This window comes from Cornus florida, unplaced genomic scaffold, assembly GCF_030987335.1.
Source record: "Cornus florida cultivar Cherokee Brave unplaced genomic scaffold, ASM3098733v1 CherokeeBrave_3.0.0_Hap2_Chr11, whole genome shotgun sequence".
Classification (NCBI taxonomy): domain Eukaryota; kingdom Viridiplantae; phylum Streptophyta; class Magnoliopsida; order Cornales; family Cornaceae; genus Cornus; species Cornus florida.
In genome coordinates this window covers 67,444,788-67,472,132 of record NW_026775581.1, presented here as the reverse complement: position 1 = coordinate 67,472,132, position 27,345 = coordinate 67,444,788, and the positions used below count along the sequence as shown (strand labels likewise).

At 38.8% G+C, this 27,345-nt stretch overlaps 1 protein-coding gene across 6 annotated transcripts in view; it reads left to right on the top strand.

Moving 5' to 3' along the window:
* Positions 1-6,210: 6,210 nt before the first annotated feature.
* Positions 6,211-27,345, top strand: part of LOC132285115 (protein MICRORCHIDIA 6-like) — a 61,994-nt gene continuing 40,859 nt past the window's right edge. Inside the window, exons 1-7 of one of the 6 annotated variants that reach the window (XM_059787274.1) lie at positions 6,211-6,662; positions 6,823-6,923; positions 24,447-24,775; positions 24,936-25,010; positions 25,143-25,177; positions 27,006-27,084; positions 27,228-27,317. In XM_059787274.1, the coding sequence (XP_059643257.1) occupies positions 6,546-6,662; positions 6,823-6,923; positions 24,447-24,775; positions 24,936-25,010; positions 25,143-25,177; positions 27,006-27,084; positions 27,228-27,317 (826 nt within the window). In that variant the 5' untranslated portion in view covers positions 6,211-6,545. Of the gene's footprint in view, positions 6,663-6,773; positions 6,924-6,963; positions 7,043-24,406; positions 24,776-24,935; positions 25,011-25,142; positions 25,178-27,005; positions 27,085-27,227; positions 27,318-27,345 lie in introns of those variants that run through there. The other 5 variants (XM_059787275.1, XM_059787280.1, XM_059787277.1 and 2 more) reach the window with 5 other exon arrangements.

The window sequence follows — 27,345 nt, the reverse complement described above, 5'->3', positions numbered from 1 at the left end:
CCATCTTGTGTATAAATTGTAAAATGACTTGTTATGAACTTGTTATGTGATGAATTTAATAATTACTCTCTATGTGTTGTGATGTTATTTGGCAATTCCCATGCTAGATGTTCTATAATCCTTAAAGCATGCTTTTTTTTTTTTTTTTAGCTTCTTGTGATTCAAGAATTGTTTACTTCTTGATGAGAGCATAATGATTAGCAAAATAATTATAATTGATGTTTTTACCCCATACACATGGCATGGTGATGGTTCATGAGCATATAAGTTGTGTGGGTATATGAGGTGGTGGAATGTGGATTTTGAAAAGTTGAAAAAGTGGATTTGGTAAGTGTTGGGAAAAGATTTTCTCTCAAACCCGGTAGTTGGGGAACTACCCCTTGCCGATGGTAATAATTAGTTAACAGGGACATGGTAGGTACTCGTGAGTAATTTAGCGACCTCGAGCCCCAAATGGTAGTTGGGAGTCACCCTTTGACTGGGATGATTACCAAATTCTCCCTAGGGATGGCAGAGGTACCAAAGTCCGGCTAGTTAGCAGGTTTTCGATATGTGTGTGTGTGTACGTGTGCAAGGGAGTGTGAGTAATGTGGTTACATTGAGCATTTCATACATTGCATTGCATGTGAATGATGATGATGATTATTTGAAGATGGAAGTGTTGAATGTGAGTCCCTTGCACGATCCCTTCCTCTTATTCCTATTCATTATATGTAAAACATGAGATTGTTTACTTTGCTTAAGGAGATGCCACTTAGGCAATCTCTACTGGGCCTTGTGCTCATTCCTCTACATTTTTCAGGTCACGGAAAGGAAATGGTGGAGGATATTCCCCGACAAGCTTAGATGGATTAGAGAGACCTTTGTTTCCTTTTTGTAATCAATATAATATTTTGGATTTTGAAGAAAATGTAACGTGCATGTTTCTATTTTGTTACAAATTTGCATGTGACCGGTCTATGTACTTATTCCATGAATAGAAATGGTTTTGAGACCATCTTTTTTTCTTTTTTCTTTTTAATTTTATTTTGCAGTCTCATTAAGATTTCCAAATCCATGTAAGGCCTTTTGGCAATTCTTAGATTTAGTCGAACCTATTTTGGACTTCAAATAATGCATAAATTCCATTTTGTTGTCATTTACAATCTTATATATCATGTTTAGGCAGGATGGAAAGCACCATAATGATCTTCTATTGGACCTAAGTGGTGTCCGTAACCCTTTGTACTCAATTTAGGCTTTTTTGGGCTATTTTTAACATTCTGGCCATATTGAACCGGTTCAACCCCCTTAAACCGGTTTAAGGGTGAAATTTGGTTCCCAATGTGGGCATACTGCCCATGTTGAACTGGTTCAAGTATCGTGAACCGGTTTAGGTTCCCCATAATCATTTTGTCTTGGCTACTTCGATCTTTGGACCCCTAACTTTGAGCAGTCATAATTTCTTCGTTTCAAACCTAAATAGGGTCATTCTTGAGTCTAATTTTAAGGTTTTTGAGTTATCATTTCAATGACACCAACCTAAGCTTTAGATTCTAATCATACAGAGACAAATGCGTGTTTTAGTGAGACAGTATCATGATTTCCCTTCAACCGAGTAGAGGCACTTTTGGACAAACCATGACTAATGCACGTGGAACCTCTTAAAATGTTATGGAATGACTGGGATAGAGTGTATTAACCTTATTTGACCAGTTTAGGGTCAAATTGTCTAGACTTAATGTAAAATGACCATTTTACCCCTAATGTGTCCTCGGGTTTGGGTAAGGATCCGGTTAGCGATTCGGACCCCCAGGTTTGGGTCGTTACATGATCAAAGATAGTCTTCGTCACTCTTCCGGTGTTATCGATGTAGGATATTTTCTTATGTTATTTCTTTATTTTCTTTTAGACTTAGAGATTTTTTATTTTGGTTTTAAGGGATTATTTAGGGGTCCTTGATTTATGGATTGCTGAGTTGTATACATTGGAGGTTTACCTATGGAGTTTATTGGAGGATTATTTATCGATGGGTTTATTACTTAATTATTATTTAGTTTTCCCTTTCAGCATATTATTATTTATTTTTTTTGTATTATGTGCTTGTTTATTATTTAATTATTTTTATATACCCCGATTTTTGGGCGAGGACCTGATTGACCCGCGCTTCGAAATTTGGGGGTATCACACTGACATCATTGTTATATTTGGTTTAAAAAGTCCATTTTGCCCTCGGACACATGTAAAATGACTTAATAACACTCCATTTCAAATACTATTTTGTCTCTGCAATGTATATTCTGGTAATCTTTTTTCATCATAAACTCTCAAACCTCCACCTCTTTCAGACAAAACCAACCTAAACCCAAAAAATCAACCATCATTGGTTGATTGGTCTCAATTACATATCCATATATTGAAAGTGTCATTGGACATTGCAACCATCAATAAACAAGGAAAGAAAAATTGAGCCATATTACTCAAATTATCCACACGTACACTCAGGTAGAACTTTAGGTATATTGCCCTATTCTTAATTTGCAATGCAAAACTAACTGGAAGACCGCATGCTACTGGAACTTTGTCATCCTAGTACCACCATTGCCCCCACGATGTCTACTTGCACGACTACCAACATAAATCTTCTTCAACCTGAACTTATTTTCATTAATCGAAGCCAAATGCATTTTTTCATCACCTCCTTGATTGTGATTATTTGCAACAACAACCATAATATCTAGCTCTCTGCCTTTAGCTCACCTCATTGGATTTACTATAATTGATTTTAGTTTCCAAGTTTGATATTGACCTTGATTGAATTATACTTGCCAATCTTGATGGTGTCTTTTGACTTTAGGTAAGATGGATTCATTAAAAGGAGCTTCGAGTTATTTAGAATTATGCCGTTCGAGGAGTCAAGGTCTATGACCTAATTTTAGTTTGATCAGCAGGTGTTTTGAGGAAACACCAAATGTTACAAGAAATAGGTTTGATAGTGCGGTTGTTAGTGGTAATGGGTTTTATATAGCCAACTATGAATCTGTATATGTTGGGACAATGTGAGGGTGATGTTGGCAGTGTTGATTATAGTGAGTGTGTGAAAAGTGTTGTCAAGAGAAGATCTTCATCATCATGTAATATTCCCACACCGATCTCCAAATTGGGTCTCTAAGTTTTCATGAATGTGTTTGCACGTATATAGTATATGTGCAAATGTGTGTGCGTGCATTTGTGTGCATATGTGAGTCTGAGTGAATGTGTGTGTTTTTTTTAATGTGTGTATATGTGGGTGAGAGAGAGATCAAGAGATATGGTGGTGGTTTATGAAAACAGCGGTAGAGAAATTTGGGTGCTGACGTTGGATTTGAGCAAAATAAGTCTATATTTTTGTGGATAGGAAGTCTATGTACAGTAAAATAACATGGATAGTCTGGTCTTTTTGTATATTATTGATATTTGAATATAAATAAAATTAAATTACACGGACCTCCCTTATGGTCTGCCATAATTATAAGGATCTTCCCTATGGTTTGAGAAATTACACTAACCTCACCTAATAATGAAACGTTGTTACACAGACCTCCATTTTAGTGACGAACCGTCAAATGAACTAACGAATATGTCTAATTTACTAAAATACCTTCAAATTACTATAGTAAATGAATGAACTACCCATTTCTCACATCATCTTTTTCTCTCTCCTGACACATGCACATATATATACATATATATGTATACAATCAACATGAATTATTTGAATCACTTCAACAATTGCATGAATTTTCCTCATTGAATTTCATATCATTAGTTAATTATCTGAATGACTTTAAGAACAAACATCTATTTGAATTATTTTTGTCGAATATTTACGTATATTAGGTTTATGTTGTGTAGTATGATGTTATTTCTATACCTAACTCCAATTTCATTCACTATCGATCGATTTAGTATCAGTAAAAACTTGTTTTATTTTGTGTTTTTCACCAGTAATTGCAAAATGCAACATATTTTTCTTAACTTCTGTAAATTTCTATACAATTTCATGAATGAATGTTGTTGAATATATTACTTTGATTTCAATTATTTTCATCTCAGTTTATATGTTTTGCTATGTTTATACAGGTCATCAAAATGTACAGATTCAAAAAGATCCACAAGAAACCGAAGGTGAGATAGACTAATCAATATTGAAATCAAGCATTTCTCATTGTTTCTCTCTTTAAAAATCAGCCTAAGCTATTCTGAATTTTTACTCGATGTTTTGTTCGAATTCACAGAAGGTTTTGATCGATGCGATGAACGCAATCGACCTCATGGATCCATCTCGCTCCACACTCGAAGTCAACAACATCTCTTCCTGCGCATTCATCATTTTAGAGGAAGCGATTAACGACCTCACCGATTTTAACTGGCAAGACTGTTGTGTCACTTTGATTTAAACCCTAAAGTCGGTGAACTACAACTTGGTTCTCCACAATGCTGACACATCGAACCCAAATGCGAAGTCGAAGCCTCCAAGGAAGATTCGAAAACTGAAACATATTGAGGACAAAACTGCTACTATTACTGCTGTTGATACTGCCACTGATGGCAATGTTGATATGGGAGGTTTACAATCGACTTGTCCTCATGTACATGTATGTGTGTGTGTGTGTGTGTGTGTGTGTGTGTGTGTGTGTGTGTGTGTGTGTATATAAGCATACTTCAACCAATGATAATATGAGAATTTTAATTTATTCACTACATGACATCAACAAATTCTATCATTTGATTCGCATTGACAGTTAAAAAAGATGTCAACGTAACAACGTTTCATTTTCAGGGGAGTTTGTGTAATTTCTCAATGGAGGTTTTTTTAATTTACCATAACATTATTGAGTAATGTTTTTATTAGAAGTCCCTCGTCATGAACTCTCAGTTATAATTAATAAATTGAAATATGAATTAAATGATTCATTTGACACATTTTTTTTAAAAAAAGAGGGTAAAATGAAAAAAAAAAAAAAAAAACCCCTGAACTATTGGGGTTTTGCAACTAACCCCTTGAACTATAAAAAAACCTCCCTAAACTATGATTTTATTGCAAAAAAACCCCCTAAACTATTGATTTGTTGTATTCCAGTAGGTGACTTGGTCGGAAATATTAAAAGACAAATTTACCCTTCTAAAAACTACATCATTTTGACTTTTGAAAGTGGCCGAATTTCATAAACAAAAAAAAAAAAAAAAAAAAAAAAAAAAAACAAAACCTACTCTCTCTCTGTGTTCGCCGTTTTCTCTATCCTTCTAGCATTCACATATTCCTGCAGTACCCAAGCACCACTGATGCTACCAATCCTTCCCCATCTAAAGCCCACTCCTGCACAGAAACCTACTTCCTTCCCCATCCAAAGCCCTCTCCTTCGATGCCCACTGCCTTTCCGTCCTCTTTTCTGCTCTGTGCCACTGGAAAACCCCCCAACTCCCCTTCATCTTCGGTGCCTCCACCGGCTCGGGCACTTCATCGATCTTAGCCTCGGCACCCCTCCCCAGCGCCTTCTCCTCGTGATCATTACTCGTTCACAGATCGATTCACCCACTTTATACGCAGTTGATTGTAATGGTTTAATCTGGGATTTTTGTTGTTGTTGGAGAAATTAAAGATCAAGAAGCATCAATAAATTCACGTGACTCATGTTTGAATCTATACAAGAACATGAGTGACATATATATATATATATATATAACAGATGAAGAGAGAGAGAGGAGATGAGAGTTATGTTCGTCAGGTTTTTTTTTTTTTTTTTCCATTTAGGCCACGTTGCGAAAAAGATCAATAGTATAAGGGTGTGTTTAGGTGTTTAAAAGGAATGTGGATTTTATGTTAATATAAGGGGCATTAGTGCCTTTTCAAGGTCGTGAGGGCATTATAGTCATTAAAATTATAGTGTATGTCATGTGACCATCACATGATGACTTTAATGGTAAGATCCGATCGGAACAGTGGCGGATGGAGTCATCTCCAACAAAAATGCATAATTGATGGGGTTAGTTGCAACTTTAGATGTTCAGGGGTTAATTGTTGATTCCCTAATACTTCAGGTAAAAATATATATATATATATATATATATATATATATGGAGAGCATCAAGGGATTCGTTTGTAATTTTTAAAACCGCGAGGATTCTATGTGTAAGTTAAGAATTTGTGAGGGATTGTAAGTACAATTTACCGAGTTAAAGATAAATATCATGGTATGTGTGCAATGTGTGAGAGAGAAGGGGCAAAGAGACAAGCTGCAAAGGTGTTTGCATTTTGTAAAAAGAAGGGGAACTACACATACAGAAAGAGCCTACTTATGGTGCAATAGATTTGTGATATAACTCTGTATCATACCAAATCAGATCCGTCTGTTTGACATCCCATTCAGCAACATTCGATGGCTTGATTAGCCCCAAGATATATCTACACCGTTGATTCGTGGCTGAGTTATACATCTTTCATCATTCCGGCTCGGTCGATTTGTAGCGTAAATGTCCGGGACTCGGAAGTCGGAACAGGGAAGAGAGGCGTTGAGAAGCCATGAATGAATGGTGTTTTGTTTGCGTCAAAACCCTACATGTTGGCATACCAAGCTCCAAACCGACTTCTATTCAGGGTAGGAAACTCCGGATTCCGCGGCTGGTTTAATGCCACAGTACAGGTACAGCTGTCCTTTTATTAAAACACGTGACCTTTTGTTTTCTTGATATTTTAATACCCTTGCTATAAAAATTTCCTTTTTAATGTACCTTTTTGATTACATAAATAAATTTTCTTAATTTGCACTTTGTCCTTTCCTGATTCAACAACCCTCATATTAGGGCAGAAGCAAAGGACTTTCATTTTTCTTGCTCAATAAGTCTATCTTGTTTCCAAGAAGATTGAGGAAAGATCAGATTGTTTTCCTTTTTTTCATAGACAGGTATATCTTTGGGGGCTGGTTCATTGAATCTATTCTGCTTTCACTGTTGCACAATTTTTTTTTGTTATTTTTGCAATCTTTGTAAAATAAGATCTTCTTGTAGCTCCACTTTTAAAAAGGTAAGAGCCTTGATTCCTTCTTCATGTTCTTTGTCTAATTTCAAGCCATTCTGCTGGATGTGTTAAGAGCATGGTCTCTGCTTCTGTTTTCTTATTTTTAAGTTATGGACAGGTCATCGTTTGAATGTGAGTTTGATGATATAGCTTCACTTTTATCTTTCTAAGGTGCATAGATAACTTTAGTTTTTCACTTTTCTTTTTACTGGGTTGTCATGCAATGCTTCTCCTTTCTTTACCTTTCTCTTTTTTTCTTTGTTAAAACTTTTGAATGCTAGGGTTAGATTAAATTTGTTCATGCAAGTTATGAGTAAGAAAGAACAAAACTCCAAACATGTTGAAAGAACAAAACTCCAACCATGTTCAAATGGTTAAGAAGCTGTTTTGTTGAGTTGTATGATTTAGTTCATGCCATGAGCAAGTTTGGTATGAAGAAAGGGGGAGGAGGAAAGAGAGGAATGTAGCAATCTTAAGGAAGAAGGGAAGGATAAGAGTCCCTTGGAGCCCACAATTTTGCTTCCATAAAAAAATTAGAGAAAGAGGTATGAAAAACATGGCTCTGGAGATTTTGGGTCGAGAGGACCAAATTATGGAGGAAGGTCATTGCTTGTTGCTGGGCAGGATGAAGGCCGGTGGTTTTCTAGGGAGACGAGATCACCAGTAGGTGTTGGTGCTTGGAAGTTTATTCGAAAGGGTTGGGATGAGTTTTCCAAATGAATCCGGTTAGGAGTGGGAGACACCAGGACCGGCCCTGGGCGTAGGCGACCTAAGCAGTTGCCTAGGACCTCCAATTTGGAAAGGCCTTAAAATTTTAAATTTCCTTATATATATATATATGTTATATTATAATTATTTCCTAATATTTTTACAAATACAATCAATATAGAAATTTAATATCGGGCCTAAAAAATTTATATTCTAAAATAACTTCTTATTTTCTCTCTTTTCTAGCTCCTCCTAATTCACGGTTTTAAATTAAACTCTAACCAATACAGAAATATTGGCCCCGAATATTTATATCCTTAAATGATTTTTTTTTTTCCTTTTCAATCTATCTCTTCCTCTCTCTCCTCCTCATGTAGAATTTTAATATTGGTTCCAAATATTTATATTCTTAAATAACTTTTTTTTCTCTCTCATTCGACATTTTTTACAACACTATTTTTTTCTTTTTTCCATATTCTTTTTCTTGCTTTTATCTTTTATTTTATTTATTTATTTTCGTATTCATCACATACTTTCTCTCCTCTCTAAACTCTTCAACAAGTCGTCTCCATCTTCTATCATTACAAATTTATAGTTCTCTTTTAACAAGGCCACTTTTTATTTATTGGCTATGGCCCCAAATTATTTCGAGCCGCCCTTGGTGCTTATCGTTTATTTTAATGAAAATTCCGCACTCATATAATTTTTTTTCCGCCTAAGGCCCCAAATTATTTCGAGCCGCCCTTGGTGCTTATCATTTATTTTAATGAAAAATCCGCACTCTTATAAAAATAAATTTCGCCTAAGGTGCCAAATTATTTCGAGCTGCTCTTGATGTTTATCGTTCATTTTAATTGTTAGAACATTTATATGTAGATATATATTTATGTTTGGGTTAGATTGTAATTATATATAGAGTTGTGGCCATTATGCAAATAGGCCTTTATTGTGTTTGTATATACCCTTTTATGTTTAGGGTTGATGTAATGAGAAGATTACAGCGCCTCCATCTCTCACTTTATCATCTCTCTCTCTACTCTTGCAATTTCAAATGGTATCAGAGCTTCATCAGTCCGATTAGTGCCGTTGTTGTTGCGAGTTGCATAATCGGTGGCTAGGGTGTGTACTAGCTTCGAGAGATTTGTTTTGGTTGTTGTCATAGCTGTGTACTTTATTTGGAGGAGATTGGAGAGGACTCATTTTCGCGAATCAGTTGCGGCCGTCAAGAATTTTGTTTTGTGACACCAGAAGTTGCAGAGTTTCATCGCCGGCTGGGTTGCGATTGCTGTGCACAAACTTCGCCACCGTTGCCTCTCAAGGACCCCGAGAGCAGCAGCAGCGGCGTCATGGTTTGATGCTGACGAAATTAATCACCGTCTATGAAGGTGATTGTGCATTGGGTTTGCCCAGCCCTTGAAATTTCTGTCATATCGTGAAATTTCCAATCTGTTTCTTCGTGTCGCGACCTCATCATTTGCTATTGTCGGAGTTCCCTTGCTGTCGTCGCCTTGTGTTGCGTCCCTAGCTTCATCCTCGGTACTGAGTTTGTGGTCGGCGGCTTCGTTTGAAACTGAGTGTGGTTCTTTGCTGTAGCTGAGAGAGTTGCAGCGGCTTCACCGTCGTCCCTTGGCTGTTAATTGGTTTGTGGTTAGGGCTTCACCTTGTGGAGGTCTCGATTCTCCATTATGAACCTCGGATCCTTGGTTGCTTCTTGTTGGCAGCAGATTCTGGTTCTCGCCGACACTAATTGTGAAGAAGAAGGGTGGTGTTTGGCTGCAAGCATGAAGTTATCCCAACCGTGGTTTACTAAAACTAGGTTTGCAGAGATCCGGTTCTGGTTCAACCTGATTCAGACGACCCATTTCTGGACCCGATAGACCTGTTTCAACTCCGTTTTTTTTTTTCCTCCTCTGTTTCTTCGTAGGTCGGCTAGTTTTTTTAATTTTTAGCTTCGTTTTTTTTTTTTTTTCCTTCCCCTCTTTTGTGTTGCGAAAAAAAAAAAAAAATGTCAGCATCTATTAGTACTGATAGTGTCAGAATATCCCGAGCCGAGTTCCATGCCTTAGTCAATTCGGCACAACCCACATCTATTGACAGTGTTGTCAACTTTGCCCAGACAGGTAATGTTGCATGTTTTTCGGACTTCCAGTCTTCCTCTTGGGTTCTTGACTCTGGGGCATCTACCTATATAACGGGTATTACATCTCTATTTTCTAATTTTCACAAGTTTAATTCTCCTACTTTTGTTACTCTTGCCGATGGTAGGACTCGTCCCATTACTAGACAGGGTACCATTCTCCTCACTTCTTCCATTTTGTTATCTTCTGTGCAATTGGTTCCTGAGTTTCCTTTCAATTTATTATCAGTGAGCAAGCTCACTCAGGCACTCAACTGTTCTGTAACCTTTTATCCCTCATTTTGTGTCTTTCAGGATCTCAAAACGAAGTTGACAATTGGTGGTTTCTTTGCGAAAAATGGTCTATATTTCTTGGATTGTGAGTCGCCTACTAGTGGTACTGCTCTCCATTCACGGGTCTCTGCCAATGCCCAACAATGGCATTATCGGTTGGGTCATCCATCCTTAAGTTACTTGAAGTCTGCCATTCCTTCTCTTGGGTCAGTGTCTTCTTTAGACTGTGAGTCGTGTCAATTGGGTAAGCACCATAGAGTGTCTTTTCCTCCTCGTATTGATAATCGCCGGTCTTCTTTATTTGACTTGGTACATACTGACATTTGGGGTCCTGTGTGTCATGTTAGTAATTCAGGTTTCTCATATTTTGTTACCTTTGTTGATGACTATTCAAGGATGACTTGGCTGTTTTTAATGAAAGACCGGTCTGAACTTTTTTCCATATTTCAATTTTTTTTAAAGAAATTGAGGTCCAGTTTGGTTGTGTTATAAAAATTTTAGAATCTGATAATGCTATGGAATATGTCAAAGGTGCTGTTTATACATTTTGTGACTCTCGTGGTATTTTGCACCAAACTTTTTGTTCTTATACTCCTCGACAAAATGGCATAGCCGAATGGAAAAATAAGCATTTAATTGAAATAGCTCGGACTTTAATGATTCATATGCATCTTCCATAGCCATTTTGGGGCGATGCTGTTTTAACTACTTGCTATTTAATTAATCGTATGCCATTTTCCGTTCTTAACTGGAAATGCCCTTATTCTTTTGTTTTTCGTACTCGACCGTTATTTGCATTTACTCCTCGTGTTTTTGGGTGTGTGTGCTTTGCTCACATATTACGTCCTAGCACTAATAAATTGTCTCCTCGTGCCATTAAGCGTGTCTTTATTGGGTACTCTCGGACTCAAAAAGGTTATAAATGTTGGGATCCTAACACTCGTAGGGCTTTTGTGTGCATGGACGTTACCTTTTTTTGAGGACACTCCTTATTTCTCTTCACATGGTTCGTCTTTCGATACCGAGTTGTTGCTTCCGTTGCCTGTTGTGTCACATTCATCTGCCTGTGACACCACAACCACTTCTAGTGTCACCGCCACTTCAAGTGTATAGTACATGACCACGAGTAGCAGCCTTTTGATTGTATACTTCTATTGAGGCTCCTGTTGCTGATAATGATCTTCTTATTGCCTTATGCAAAGGTACTCGATCTTGTGTTACTGCACATCCTATTTCTAATTTTGTCTCATATAATCATGTTCAACCTACTTTATCTTGTTTTTTATCCAAACTGTTTGCTATACTTGTTCCCAAGACTTTGCAGGATGCTCTTTCTCATCCTGGTTGGTGACAAGCCATAATTGATGAAATGGATGCTCTTCATCATACTGGGACATGGGATCTTGTTCCCTTACCTCAATGTTCCAAACCGGTTGGTTGTAAGTGGGTCTACACTGTCAAATACCTTCACGATGGGTCTATTGAGTGTTTGAAGGCTCGTTTTGTCACAAAGGGTATACACAGACTTGTAGTGTTGATTATGATGAGACTTGTTCCCTTGTTGCAAAGATTCTTCTATACGAGTCCTTATTTCCATTGCTGCCAATCGTAACTGGCCGTTGTTTCAATTAGATGTGAAAAATGCCTTCTTACATGGCGACTTAGTTGAAGAAGTTTATATGGAGCAACCACCTGGGTTCGTTGGTCAAGGGGAGTCTCGTCATACCGTTTGTCGCCTTAGGAAGGCCCTGTATGGATTGAAACAATCTCCAAGGGCTTGGTTTGGAAAGTTCTCTGAGGCAACATTAGCATTTGGCCTTCAAAGATGTCAGACAGACCATTCGGTGTTTCACCAGTACACTAAAGCTGGTTTCATCTTCCTTGTGGTATATGTAGATGACATTATGATCACAGGTGATGATTTTGAAGGTATTGTTAAATTGAAGTTGTTTCTACAAAATCGGTTCCACGCTAAAGACTTGGGTCAACTCAGATATTTCTTGGGTATTGAAGTTGCTAAATCCAAGAAAGGTATAAGTTTATCTCAAAGAAAATATGTGTTAGATTTGTTAGAAGAAACAGGTATGTTGGGTGGTTGTTCTGTTGATGCTCCAATGGATCCAAATACAAAACTCTTGTCAGATGAGGGTGATCTATTTGATGATCCCGGCAGATATCGACGTCTTGTTGGGAAATTATTTTATCTCACTATCACTCGACTGGTTATCTCATATGCAGTTAGTGTTGTAAGTCAGTTCATGGGATCTCCTAGGATGTCACATTGGAATGCAATTATTCGGATTATCCGATACCTCAAGCAAGCTCCAGGTTTTGGGTTGCTATATAAACCAAATGGACATCTTAGGGTGGAATGTTTCACAGATGCTGACTGGGCTGGTTCTTCCTCAGACAGGAGATTTACTACAGGCTATTTTACATTTGTTGGTGGAAATCTTGTTACATGGAAAAGTAAAAAGCAAACAGTGGTAGCACGGTCTAGCGTCGAAGCAGAGCACAGGGCAATGGCCTATACCTCTAGTGAGTTAACGTGGATACAACATTTTCTTGAGGAACTTGGGTTAATAGTTAAGACTCCTATTCCATTGTTCCTATGATAACCAAGCAGCTATTCACATTGCATCCAATCTTTCATGAAAGAATCGAGCATATTTAAGTTGATTGTCACTTCACTCGAGAGAAAATATTGAGTGGGAACATTTCTACTCCATTTGTGAAGTCTGAAGATCAATTAGCTGATATGTTTACTAAGGCTCTTGGTCATAATCGGTTAAAGGCGATTTGTTCTAATCTTGGATTATATGATATATATTTTCCAGCTTGAGGGGGAGCGTTAGAACATTTATATGTAGATATATATTTATGTTGGGGTTAGATTGTAATTATATATAGAGTTGTGGCCATTATGCAATTAGGCCTCTATTGTGTTTGTATATATACCCTTTTATGTTTAGGGTTGATGTAATGAGAAGACTACTGCGCCTCCATCTCTCACTGTATCATCTCTGTCTCTCTGCTCTTGCAATTTCACATTAATAAAAATTTTGCACTCTTATAAATTTTTTGTGCGGGTAAAACCTTATATATAAAGGCCTCGCATTTGAAAGTTCGCTTAGGGCCTCTCAAAATTTTGGGAATCTCAAGGCCGGCCCTAGGAGACACGTCAGGTTTTGGGAAGATTGCTGGTGCGGGGAGTTTGTGTTGGCTCGTAGGTTTCCTCGGCTTTTCAGAATCTCCATGTGCAGACGTGCTTGGGTTGTTGACCATTATCGACTTGATAATGGGAGGTTGATTTGATTAGGGACGTGCTATTTTGAAGAGATTGTCATGATCGAGGGCTTAAGGAGGTCATTGAGTTCCTAGGTTTACTCCACAGACAAGTAGTGGATGGCGAAGGTTGTATGAGATTCTAGATTCTCATAACCTTCCCAAAAATCTTTTCCTTCATAACCACAAAAATTTCCGAAAACAAAGATTAAACTATTTAGGAAATTAAAACAATGAAAACTTTCCTAAAACAGATACTAAACAATTAGGAAATTAAAACGTTCTGAAAATAGAAACTGGAAAACACTGTTCATGTCATTGCTCATGCACCGTTCACATGTAATGCATCATGCTCCCCTTCTCTAAAAGAACTCGCCCTTGAGTTCATCAGTGGTCATCCTCGTGTTTCGCTGACGGTTCATTATATATGAGTATGAACAAAATTTTGTAACACTGATGACTTGGTCTTAGTGCTTAAGAGATTTGATCTTAGTGCTTAATAAACTTGTTTCTTAGTTGTCCAATCCCAAAAGAACACCAAGTGTGACGAATTTTCAATTTTCCTTGGCAACTCAAAAGAAAAGAAATTGTCTTGATTACAGGAACCTTCCCATTGAAGGCTTTAGTAAAGTCTTGCGTGTCACCTACGATCAAGTTCTCCTTTTCTCCACCTTTAGGTGTACAAGTAAACTTTTTTTTTTCCATGTGGGACATGCTGGTGTAATTTTGCAATGAACATGTATATTGGAATGACAATCAGCTAGGTCTTTATAAATGACAACATCCTCATTTTGATATTCTTCTTCACCTGCTTCGGCCTTATACTCGACATTCTCATCATCAACGATTTGGTCTTCATTAGTTGTAAGGGAAGCAACACGATGTTTCAGACAGTTATCGGAATTATGCCTAGGCTCTAGGCACCGCAAACACTTGCCTGAAATCATTGGAGCATAAGAGTTAGTAACTGGTGCCCTCTGATAATTATTGGTTGCAGTCTGCCAAGGCTGATTACTAGCGCCACCCACTTCCCGAGTCACTATTGGGTGTTGATTGATGGTCAGAGATGGTGGTGGTTTACTGGAATCAATCTGCTGTGTAGTTGGAGGACGCCAAAAATTCTGATTACGAACATTCAAACTATCCAACTGGGCTTCCACTCGAGTGGCTAACTCAACTGCAGCATCAAGGGTGAAAGACGCTTGCAACATCACTCTGTCTTGAATAGCCATCCGTAAACCATTATTTAACCGCGCAACTTGTTGTGCTTCAGGCTCTAACAAATTGTTGCGAGATGATAAACGATAGAATTCTTCAGCATAATCACGAACTAAATGATTACCCTGGTGACAATTTTGGTACTGTTGAAATAAAATCTGATTATAATTAGCCGGTAAAAATCGCTTCTTCATTAGTTGTTTCATCTGAGACCATGATCTAATCGGATTCTTCATTTGTCGAGTTCGAGAACGTTGTAACTGATCCCACAACAACATTCTTAAGACGATATGCAACCAGTTTAACTTTCTGTTCCTCCGTGATATCCATATAATCAAAAAAATTGTCAGCTTTCGAAAGCTAGTCCAAAAACCCTTCGATATCAAGTTGACCCTTAAAAGACGGAAGGTCAGTTTTCATCCGAAAATTTCGCTGATTTGCTTCGACCCCGTAATTTCCATGTGCTAAAACTATACCTTCAATCTCTTCATCGCTTGAATCAAACCATTCCTCCTGCTGAAACTGGCGCTGATTGTTAGTACGCTGAAGATGACCATGTTGATTTCCAGCCCTCTGTTGTAGCTGATTCACATCATGAGGTTGGTCCTGATCATGCCTATTACGAACCTGTACATGATTCATGGCTTTAGTTAGATGTTCAACTACTGTCTGAATCTCCTGGTTGAGTTCCTGACGCAATTGTTGGAAATTTTTCCACAGTCACCACATGTTCTCCCATATCACCGTCCATGGAGAATGGCCTTGATACCAACTTGACGCAGCGGATCAATGAAAACAATTAAAATAAATAAGAATAGCAACGTATTCTTTAAACACTTGAATCCACGAAAAGAGGTTGAGAAAAACTCTTGATTTCCTGATATTGAGAAAAATAATAACTGATTTCTGAACTATTACAATAGCATATATTTATAGGCCTAAGCAAATTCTAAACGATTTAGGAATTAAAACAATGGAAATTTTTCAAAAACAAAGACTAAACTATTAAGGAAATTAAAATAATGAAAACTTTCATAAAACAAACACTAAACTAATAGGAAACTAAAATAATGAAAAATTTCCTAAAACAAACACTAAACAATTTGGAAATTAAAACATTATGAAAATAGAAGCTGAAAACACCGTTCATGCACTGTTCATACATATTGCATCAGAGACGGCATATTGTGGTAAACTGGTATGGTCTACTTTGTTGCTTTCTAGGGTTTGAGTGGTGACTGCGTGGTCACTTTTTTATGCATCTCAAAAGACGGTAATCCTTTTTTTTTTTTTTTTTTTTGATAAGTAAAATGTATTAAAAGGCGTTCAAAAGGGGAACGCGTCTCAAGCTATACAAAAAACTGAACCTATGATCTCAAGAAACCCAAAAAGTCCACAAGATCCTCAATCAAGGAGAAATCTCTCCCCCAACCCCAACAAAAAAGAACACAAATAATAGAAAATTTCAACACCCCAATGGAGGATTCCTTCCCATCGAAAGATCTTCTATTCCGCTCTTTCCAAATGCTCCACCAAACACAAAAGGGGGTTACCCTCCAAAAAACTCTCGCCTAAGTCCCCACCCATTGGCCCCTCCAAATATCCAGCAAGTCCCGAGATGTCTGAGGCATGACTCAATGGATACCAAACAGATCAAAAATGAGACTCCAACAATCATGAGCCACAGGACAATGCAGCAGTAAGTGATCCACTGACTCCCCATTCAATTTACAAAGATAACACCGATTAACAATAATATGTCTTCGCTTCCTCAAGTTATCCAAAGTCAAAATCTTACTCCAAGCTGCAGTCCACACAAAAAAGGCCACCCTAAGAGGCGCCTTGGACAACCACACCGTCTTCCATGGGAAGGAGACGCCATGAAACCCAGAGAGGCACACAAAAAAAGACTGGACCTGGAATATCCCCTGAGAAGAAGGCACCCAAATCAGGGAGTCAACACCAGTGCCCTCCACCTCCTGTCTGTACAAGAGAGCCAACAAGTCAGTGCCATCATCTAACTCCCAATCCTGAAAAGATCGCCGGAATCGCACATCCCAAAATAACCTCCCGCTATCAAAACGATAGCAGTTAGCAACCATAGCATGTTTGTCAACAGCAATCCTGTACAGCCTTGGAAACAAAAGAGCCAGAGGCCTATCCTCGCACCAGGGATCCTCCCAAAACCGGACAAACCTTCCATCCCGAACTTTAAATCTAACATGTTTGGAAAACTCGTCCCATCCTTTTCCAATGGCCCTTCACACCCCTACTCCACTAGCAGACCTGACTGGCCTAGCTGACCACCCCCCACTCTCCTCCCCAAAACGATAAGAAATAACCCTTCTCCATAATCTATGCCTTTCACTTCCGAATCTCCAAAGCCACTTACCGAGGAGAGCACTGTTAAAAGGAGCCAATCTCCTAATCCCAAGCCCGCCCAACTGAAATGGCTTGCAGACCTGCTCCCATCTGACAAGATGATACTTAGACTCCTCTCCACGACCCCCCCAAAGGAAGTTACGTTGAAGCATCTCAAGACGTCAAACAACCAAGGCTGGAACCCGGACGAGCGAGAGAAAACATGTTGGGAGGCTTGACAATGTACTTTTCCCTAACGTAACTTTACCACCTTGGAGAGATATTGCTTTTTCCAACCAGCTAATCTTTTCTCGACCCTCTCAATCACTGGGTCCCAACTTTCCACCCTCCTGGCCGATCCCCCAGCGGCAAACCCAAATACGAGATAGGGAAAAGTTACGTCCCACATCCTAAACAGCAGCCATAGTGTCCACCTCTTGAACCTCCCCCACAGGGACATGCACACTCTTGCCCACGTTGACTTTCAAACCAGAGACATACCTCAACTGGGACACCTCTGCCTCGTAAAAAACAATAGTGTCATCCGCAAAGAGCAAGTGAGATATCTCCATTTACTGAACGAAGTCAGGGCCAAATCCACCGCCCTTCTCATCAACCTATTGAGAACCTCCGTAACAATAATAAAAAGGAATGGGGAGAGAGGGTCCCCCTGCCTCAAATCGCGAGAACTGCCGAAAAACCCCGCAGGAGGCCCATTCACCAACACCGAAAAACTGACAGTGGAAACACATGAAACATTCCATTTCCTCCATTTCTCACCCAAGCCCATCTCTCCAATAGGTAGAACAGGAAATTCCAGCAGACATGATCATAGGCTTTCTCGATATCCAGCTTACAAAGAACACCAGGAATCCCACTACACAATCTAGAATCCACACATTCACTGGCAATAAGAGCGGAATCCAGGATCTGTCTACCCCCAATGAAAGCATTCTGAGACTCAGAGATAACTCCATCCAAAACCTCCCTCAATCGAAACGCAACGACTTTTGTGATGAGCTTGTAAATGCACCCAATCAGACTGATTGGTCGAAAATCCTTGATGTCAGAAGCACCACCCTTTTTAGGAATAAGAGCAATAAAAGATGCGTTCAGTGATTTCTCAAACCTCCCCGTGGAATGAAACTTATGAAAAGTGCCCATAACCTTGTACCGAACCACCTCCCAGCTCTCCCACAGAAATCTCATAGTAAAGCCGTCCGGGCCTGGAGCCTTATCACCATTACAGCTCTTAAGAGCCTTCAGCACCTCTTCCTCCGAAAAAGGATTTTCCAACCCATCTCGTTCCACGGCAGAAATAGAATCAAAGTGAAGATCATCAAGACGTGGCCTCCATCGAAGAGGCTCAGAATAAAGCTTTTGGTAGAAAGAGGCAATACCGCTACTATATGGAGTGGGCTCAATCTGCTCGTATGCATATCATTGGTCATAGGATGATCGACCATATCGAAGGGACTGTCAAGTATCCCTCCAAGAGCGATCCTGAATTCAAAGAGTGGAGTGCAAATAATGCACTAGTTATGATGTGGTTGTTGCACTCCATGCAGCCACAGATCAGCAAAGGATTTTTGTTTGTGAAAACAGCTAAAGAGCTATGGACGGTTGTGGAAGAGACGTATTCCTCGGTTGGTAATTTTGCAAAACTGTATGAACTCCAACAACAAATTTCAAGATTCAAGCAGGAAAACCAAACTCTTGCTACATATTACCACACGTTACGTGGTAAATGTGAAGAGTTATATCACTACTAAGACTATATACCTGTGTGTGCAGCTGATGTTAAAGCATTTCATGCTATGGTAGAAAGGAATTGAATCTATGAGTTCTTGGGTGGTCTGCATCTGAGATATGAGTATGCCAGGGTACAAGTGTTAGGCAGGTATCCAGCCTTTACTTCTGTTAGAGATGTGTTTTCGTATATCCAGGCTGAGGAGAGTAGAATGAAGGCTATGTCTGCACTTGTATACACTAAGTCTGAGCCAGAAGTACCATTGTCTGAGAGGTCTGCTCTTGCCACACAACAATGGAACAAGCCCAATCCTTCAAAAAGGGGAAACAGGATGACAAAAACAAGTTGAGGTGTGATCACTGTGGGTGTACGCGCTACACTAGGGAAACATGCTGGAATCTACACGGTCGCCCTACTCCAGCTCCAACTAATACGAATGCTAGGCCAAGGCCTGGTCCATTTAGGGGGTTATCTACTGCACATTTTGCAGAGCGTGAGACTGCCTCTACTGGTCATGCCTCCTCAGGGCCACCGGGTTTTTGTCCGGGGCTGAACTTGATGCTCTCTGACATCTACTAGCACAACATTCCTCCGTCTCCACATCTACCTTCGCTCAGACAGGTACCTCTCATTCGGCACATTAGGTTTCCACATTATTTGGTGGAACACCCTAGATCATTGATTTAGGAGCCACTGATCACGTGACTAGTATGTCATCTGATTTTTCTTCGTACAATTTATGTTCTGGTAAGGATAAGGTTAGAGTGGCTGATGGCACCTTCACCTCCATTGCGGGGAAGGGCACTGTTTCTGCCTCTCCTAATCTTACCTTATCCTCTGTTCATCATGTCCCAAAGTTTACCAATAACCTCATTTCTGTCAGTTACATTACAAAAGGCTTGAATTGTAGTGTAACATTTTTTCCATCTCACTGTGTGTTTCAGGACTTGGACACAGGGAAGACGATTGGAAGTGGACGTGAGGACAATGGCTTGTATTTGCTGAATGCGAGGCCAACTTCTTATTATGTTGCAAATCAATCTAGTGTTAGGAATAGTACTGTTAATAAAGATCTGTTAATGCGATGGCATAATAGACTGGGCCATTTACCTCTTCCTGTTTTGAAGCATGTGCTTCCCCAGTTTGCTTTTATTGAATCTTTTGAGTTAAATTGTGAAACATGCGTTCTTGCCAAACAATGTCATGTTTCTTATCCTACTAGTATTAATAAAAATACAGCTCCTTTGCAGTTTGTTCATTTTGATGTGTGGGTCCTGAATCTACTACTTCGTTACCTGGTTTTCGTTACTTTGTTGTGTTTATTGATGACTTTAGTCGTTATACTTGGCTTTATCTTATGAAAACCAAAGATGAAGTTCATTCCATTTTTAAAACCTTTCATAGGATGGTATGTACTCAGTTTGGTTGTCCCCTCAAAATCCTTCGATCTGATAATGGAGGAGAGTTTATGTATGGTGGTCTTGCCTCCTTTTGTGCTGATAACGGGATTGTCCATCAAACCTCTTGTGTCGATACACCACAACAGAATGGTATAGTTGAAAGAAAACACCGTCATATTATGGAGGTGACCCGTTCTCTTCTAATTAGGATGGGAGTGCCTAAAAGTTATTGGGCTGATGCAGCTTTAACAGCTACATACCTTATCAATTGCATGCTTTCTAAGGTTCTTGGCTATCAATCCCCCTTCTTTGTCTTACACCATGACACTACCTTGTTTACTGTCCCTCCGAAAGTGTTTGGTTGTGTTTGTTATGTTCATATTCATCATTGCAAGGACAAAATGGACCCTAAGGCAATCCGATGTGTCTTTCTTGGATACTCCGCCACTCAGAAAGGGTATCGGTGTTATAACCCTACCACTCGTCGTTGCTTCGTCTCCATAGATGTTACATTCTTTGAGTCTGTTCCTTTTTTTTCCACTACTCGGGATTCTCTACAGGGGGAGACCACTGTACAGGCAGAGAATCCGTTGTCCATTCAGAGGGAATGCCCCCTTCCTTTGCTTGTTCCTATTCAAGGTTGAGGTTCCCATTCAGGGGGAGCTTCTTACTGAGGTGCCTATGTCTAGTCCTCCTTACACTAATGATTTGCAGCAGGGAACGTAGCCAATTGTCTACACTAGGAGGGAAAAACAAGTTACTGACTCACCCCAGGACCAAGAAGTCTCCCTCGTTCCAGGTAATTCCTTAATTGACATTGATACTCCTGATTCTTTTCCCAATAGCATTCCTGTTGATCTTGATGTCCCTATTGCCTATCGTAAGGGTGTTCATTTCTCAACGGAAGTATGTGTTAGATTTGTTGGCTGAAACAGGTAGGCTTGGAGCTAGACCTATTGATATTCCCATTGAGCAGAACCACAGGCTTAATGATGTAGATGGAGACTCATTAGATGATGTGGGAATATTTCAGTTTATGCATGCTCCACGTACACCTCACCTTGAGGCAGCTCATCATGTTCTTCGCTACCTCAAGGGTTCACCTGGTAAGGGGATATTGTTTGGCAGTCATGGCCATTTGCGTATTGAAGCCTATACGGATGCTGATGGACAGGGTTTGTGACAGATTGACGATCTACTTCAGGATATTGCACATTTGTTGGAGGTAATCTTGTTTCATGGCGAAGCAAGAAACAGTCTATAGTAGCTAGATCTAGTGCAGAGGCTGAGTTCAGATTCATGGCACATGGAGTTTGTGAGTTGTTAAGGCTACGTACGATATTAGGTGAGTTGGGTTATCCTGTTCGCGAGTCAATGAAGTTGTATTGTGACAACAAGGCTGCTATTAGCATTGCCACAATCTAGTTCAGCATGACAGGACAAAGCACATTGAAGTTGATCGACACTTCATCAAGGAAGAGCTTCGTCTTAGGTTGATTTGTACTCCATGCGTCAATACACATGATCAGGTTGCTGATGTTTTGCCTAAGGGTGTGAGCAAGACTTGCTTGCAAAATATGTTAGTCGAGCTGGGCATGATAGATATCTTTGCACCAGCTTGAGGGGGAGTGTTGTCAGGGGCTTATTTGTTATTACTTATATAATGTTGGGGCTTATGTGTAATTTTTGAAACTTGTTATTATAAATAGAATGTGGTGGAAGGATGAAAGTATTCTTTCATTCTTTCTCTCTTTCCCCATCTCTATCTCTTTTTCTCTCATCCGCTTTCTTCTCTTTCTCTTCTTATTTATCACTTACTTTCGATTTGATTATATCTAAAAGTTAACAATTAAGTGAGTCAAATTGGTTATGGAAAAGCTAGGGAAATTGAGAAGATGCGATATAAAATTATTACATTGGAAAAAATGGACATATAAATGGAGTAGGGATAATCTTTGGTAGAAATATAGTAGAACTTGTAGTGTTAGGAAATGTAGTTAATATAGTTGGCGGTTTTGCGTAAGTAGTACTAGACAAAAACATTAAAGCATGATTTTGGGAATTCAAGAGATAATTGAAGGAGAAAAGTTATACATTAGAGGAGACTTTTGTGGTTATGAAGGAAAAGATTATCAAGGGTATGTAATGGTATATGGTATTCAGGATGAGATTCTGCTTAATATGTTATTTGTGATGATATATATATATTAATTGATGAAACTAGAGAATGAGCAAGTGCTAAATTGCAGGTCTAGAGGAAAGCTCTAGAATTAAAAGGGCATAACATAGGTAGGAATAAAATTGAATTTATGTAGTAACTTTGGTAAATTCAGGAATACATATAGGGATGCAATGAATATTTTGGATCAAGAGATTCCAAAAATAGAAATTGCTTACAGTACTGCACTTCTCTCGAGGTCCTTCATATCGTATGTCGCTTGGAGGTTTTTCTCCTTCAAAGAGCAGGATCCATGGCCCTCGCCTCATGGGCTTCACCATCAACCCATTGTCTTCCACTCTTTCTATATCATAGCAGTTGTTTGTTCTACTAAATCATTGCTGCTAGCATTGAGTACTAGAAATACTAATTTCATGGCTCAAACTTTCATTTCATCTTGGTCATGATAGCAATTAGTTTAATAACTCTTGGTATGGAAGTTTTGTTTTGTGATACGTATGAATGAATTTGATTAATGAATGTAATATTCATTTTTGAAAAGTTTTTTTCCTCTTTATATTTCATATTCATTTATTCATATTTGTTGTAAATAATGAAATAGAAGTGAAGAGAAATGAAATAAGAAGAACACATAGATTACGTGGTTCGGCCGCTAGGGCCTATGTCCACGGCACAAAGAGCCCACAGGGCTACTTCACTTTTATAATGCTATCTCAACTCATTCACAAGACAATAGTGGAGGCTCCTTAATATAGGAGAATAAATGATGAGAATGGAAAGAGATATAAATACAAAACAAGGGAGATTTTTCTCTACTTATTCATCTAGTAACAGTAAATCTTCAATAATAGGAAACAACATAAATTACTAGAAGATTTTCCTTCATTGATTCCTCCATCAAATCTTCAGTACTCCCCCTCAAGTTGGAGCATGAATGCCCAACTTGCCATTGAGATGACGAGTAGCAACAAGTGTGAATGATGAAAAGAGAACGCGAAGTGCAATGCTACCGAACACATCGGCAGTCCAAACAATTCAACAAACAACTGTCGGAGACACGGCAAAGGCGAAGACAATGCTACCGAATACACTGGTAGCCGAAACAAATCAACAAAAATGCTGAGACACGGCAAAGGTGAAGAACAATGCTACCAAACACAATGGCAGCCCAAACAAGTCACAAATAGCACCGAGAAACCCTTATCAACATTTCAGATGCTAAGGGAATACCCCAAAATAGAGGTCCAAACTTAGGAAGAGAAGTTAGGCTCTGATACCATGTTGTAAATAATGAAATAGAAGTGAAGAGAGAAATGAAATAAGAACACATATATTACGTGGTTCAGCCGCTAGGGCCTACGTCCACGACACAAAGAGCCCAAAGGGTTACATCACTTTTATAATGCTCTCTCAACTCATTCACAATACAATAGTGGAGGCCTTTTTATATAGGAGAATAAATGATGAGAATGGAAAGAGATATAAAATAGGAAACAAGGAGGATTTTTCTCCACTAATTCATCTAGTAACAGTAAATCTTCAATAATAGGAAACAACATAAATTACTAGAAGATTTTCCTCCACTGATTCCTCCATCAAATCTTTAATAATATCATTGTTGGTTTCTGTTGCACTGGGAAAATTTTGGGGAGCGGGAATCTGACTAGACGGGCAGGTCCAAATTTTGTATTATCTATACACAGGGCAATCGTAGAGTCTTGGTTATGTCATCACATGTTAAACCTATTAAGCTGGGATGATAATTCTCGTCTCAGTGGCAAATGACATGGTTCACACTTCAGTATTATTCTAGATTGTGATAGTTTCAATCAAATTAGGTATGGTACTGTAACTTGTTTGCCTTCCCGTAGCTGTCTTGATTGGTGAAGTTTCAATAGTCGCAACTTGCCATAGATACTTAGAGCTTCAGTTTTGACCATCTTGCTTGCCTGCTGATGTATTGCTCGCGTATGTTTTTATATGGTTACTCTGCTTCCCATTTCTCTGTTCAATATTTTTACCTAGCTACCTGAACTCTTTTTTTTTTTTTTTTTTTTAGTCCTGGAAATGAGCTCGACAAAAAATGTTCACTTATGTAGTGATGATGAACTCAGAGAGTTGGATGTGAAGCCTGTTAAACTAGAGCCAGATTTGCTTGGGGCCTCAGTGCAACAAAAAGAGTACCATAAAACTGATCTTCCCCAGCATTGTGAGCTTGAAGCCCATCCTAGAAGACAAGGTTCTGAAGAAAATAGAAGCTCAAATGCTATAAGTAGTGGTCAAAGTGGCACCAGTGATCAGGAGCAGTCTCCAATCAACAATGCAAGCCTTTCTTCCGTGTCAACTATTTGTTCAGCACCACTTTGTCGGCAATTTTGGAAAGCTGGGAACTATGATGATGGGCTAGCTTCTAAATCCGCATTTCAAAGTATCCTGCTATCAAATGCTATGTCTTGATTTTTTGGTGCATGTGCATTTCAAAGTAATCTGCTATTAGTTGGATGTTTGCTGTGGACCCTCATATCCATCCAACGTTTTTGTAGCTGCATGATCTATTCTACTCTTACATCGTTCTTTTTTATTTATAGATGGCAGTAGTTATCTTCACATTCACCCCAAGTTCCTTCATTCAAATGCTACTTCACATAAATGGGCCTTTGGTGGTATGTTCTACTTTTTTAATTTGCTAGGTCTAACCTTATTGAATTCTGTTTATACCCAATGACTTCAATATATTGTAGTTTAGAATTCCTACAATCTCCAATAACATCTTATTTGTTGCCCCATGCTCGCAGCGATTGCGGAGCTACTTGATAATGCAGTTGATGAGGTAATATTTTATCCAAAACTTTTTAGTGTATGTTGTTGTTTTGTGATATACTGCAACTCTATGTTGATTTTGCATTGCAAATGATCTGCTGTATGAAATAGAGTTTTTTTGGTTAGATTTTGAGGATAAATTATATTTATTTTCTTCTTCTCATCTTGTTTCCTTTTTTAATATTTAAATGTGTGTAGAGGTATTATTACGTGTTGTCACTAACAGCAAGTGACAGCTTAATGAACCTACAATTGTAAATTGGATATAGTTTACAGGGAGAGAGTAAGCCGATAGTAATGGGGGTGAAGCTACCTTTCTCCGGGCACCATTTTCTCATTTTTATTTTTCTTAATGGTTACCTTTTTTTCTCCCCAGCTGATGGAAAGCAAAATTGGTGGTTGACATTAGTTCTTTAGGCTAGGAGGCTAGTAGCATGGATTACATTTCCATAATGGCAATTCTGATTCATCAGAATTTGCAAGCCCCTAAGAGGTTGTTAAGGTTGATCTAGATAGTAGTGATGAAACAGGAGGCGGCCGAGTCGGAAAGAATAATGTAAATTTCATATTTTACCCTTCAGTTGTCAAAACGAAATGGATCCACTTTGAATAATTTAAGAATCATTAAAGAACACTAAACTAGTTGTGATCTTGTGGACGAAATTTTTTGACCCGTTTTTGCTCATGGGTCGTGGACCCTAATTAGTACTCTCTTTTAGCCAGATATATAAGGGCGTTTAGGGTTTGGAGTGGGTTGTGAGAGAGACACTGAAATTCGTACAAAATAGAGAGTGGGGCTAAAACTTGTAATATCCAATTTTACACATAGTGAAGTCTTTCGCCGGATCTCCACCGTGGACGTAGGCTTTGCCGAACCACGTATAAATCTGTGTTCTTTGTGTGGTGTGTTTATTTTTCTATCATGTAATCGTAATTGTTGCTTGGTTTGTTGCGTTTGTCGTAACACTAGTGTACTCCTTGTTTGGTTCCTGCGGGAATTCTGGAAGCCTGTTATGCTTTGGCTTCACCCTGTTAACTTCCTAGGTTTAACAAAAGATAATGTTGCGATTACTTCAAACTTCTAATGCATCATAAGGGAAGTGAGGTTCATAGTGTGCGCACAAATTTTCCAGATACTACCCCTAAATGCATTTGCAAACACTTGTCCTACGTTAAATGAAATAAATGTATAATCATTTGTTAGGACAAACGCAGCGAACCAAGTAGCAGTTACGAAACACAACAAAAAAATAAACACACCACACAAAGAACACAAAGATTTATACGTGGTTCGGCAAAGCCTACGTCCACGGTGGAGATCCGACGAAAGTCTTTACTATGTGTAAAATCGGATATTACAAGTTTCAGGCTCTCTTTCTCTCTCTTTACGATTTGCAGTATCTCTTGATGTCACGCTCCAAACCCTAAGCGCCCTTATATATCGGGCTACAAGAGAATACTAATTAGGGTCCACAACCCATGAGCAAAAACGGGTCGTTGGGTCGTAACGGGTTGCATGACCCGGCACCAAATTCGGGCAACATCACATCATTTCAAATAATTCAACTTTATGCTAACCCATCTATCCAGTCCCGCTCATTAAAACAAAGAGGTAAGTGACAAAGGATAACTAAATGAAGGGGTAGATAGCAACCCCATAAAAATAAAAATAAAGAAGTAAGGAATAGACTAGATGAGGTAAAGAGCATTTGCATAGCATGTGTTAATTCCTGTATTTGTCTGTTAGTTTATCAATGTGGTGCATGCAATACCCTGTTCATTTCATTCCAATGTATGGTAACTTCATGTTTTACATTCCATGTTCATCTATTGGGTAGATACAAAATGGGGCCACCTTTGTCATTGTAGATAAAACCACAAATCCAAGGAATGGAAGTCCGGCATTGTTAGTTCAAGGTACTTCATTTCCATTATGCTATCAGTTTCTAGACGATGGTTTTTTTATATGATATTGGAGTTTTCCTGATTGATACTACCATAATTAGGATTGTATCTATATTCATTATCTCGTGATTATAAAACTTATGCTTCAAAATTAGATGACGGTAGCGGAATGGATCCAGAAGCAATTAGGCGTTGTATGAGTTTTGGATTTTCAGATAAGAAGTCAAAATCAGCTATTGGACAGTGTAAGGGAGATATGCAATCATTTTGCAG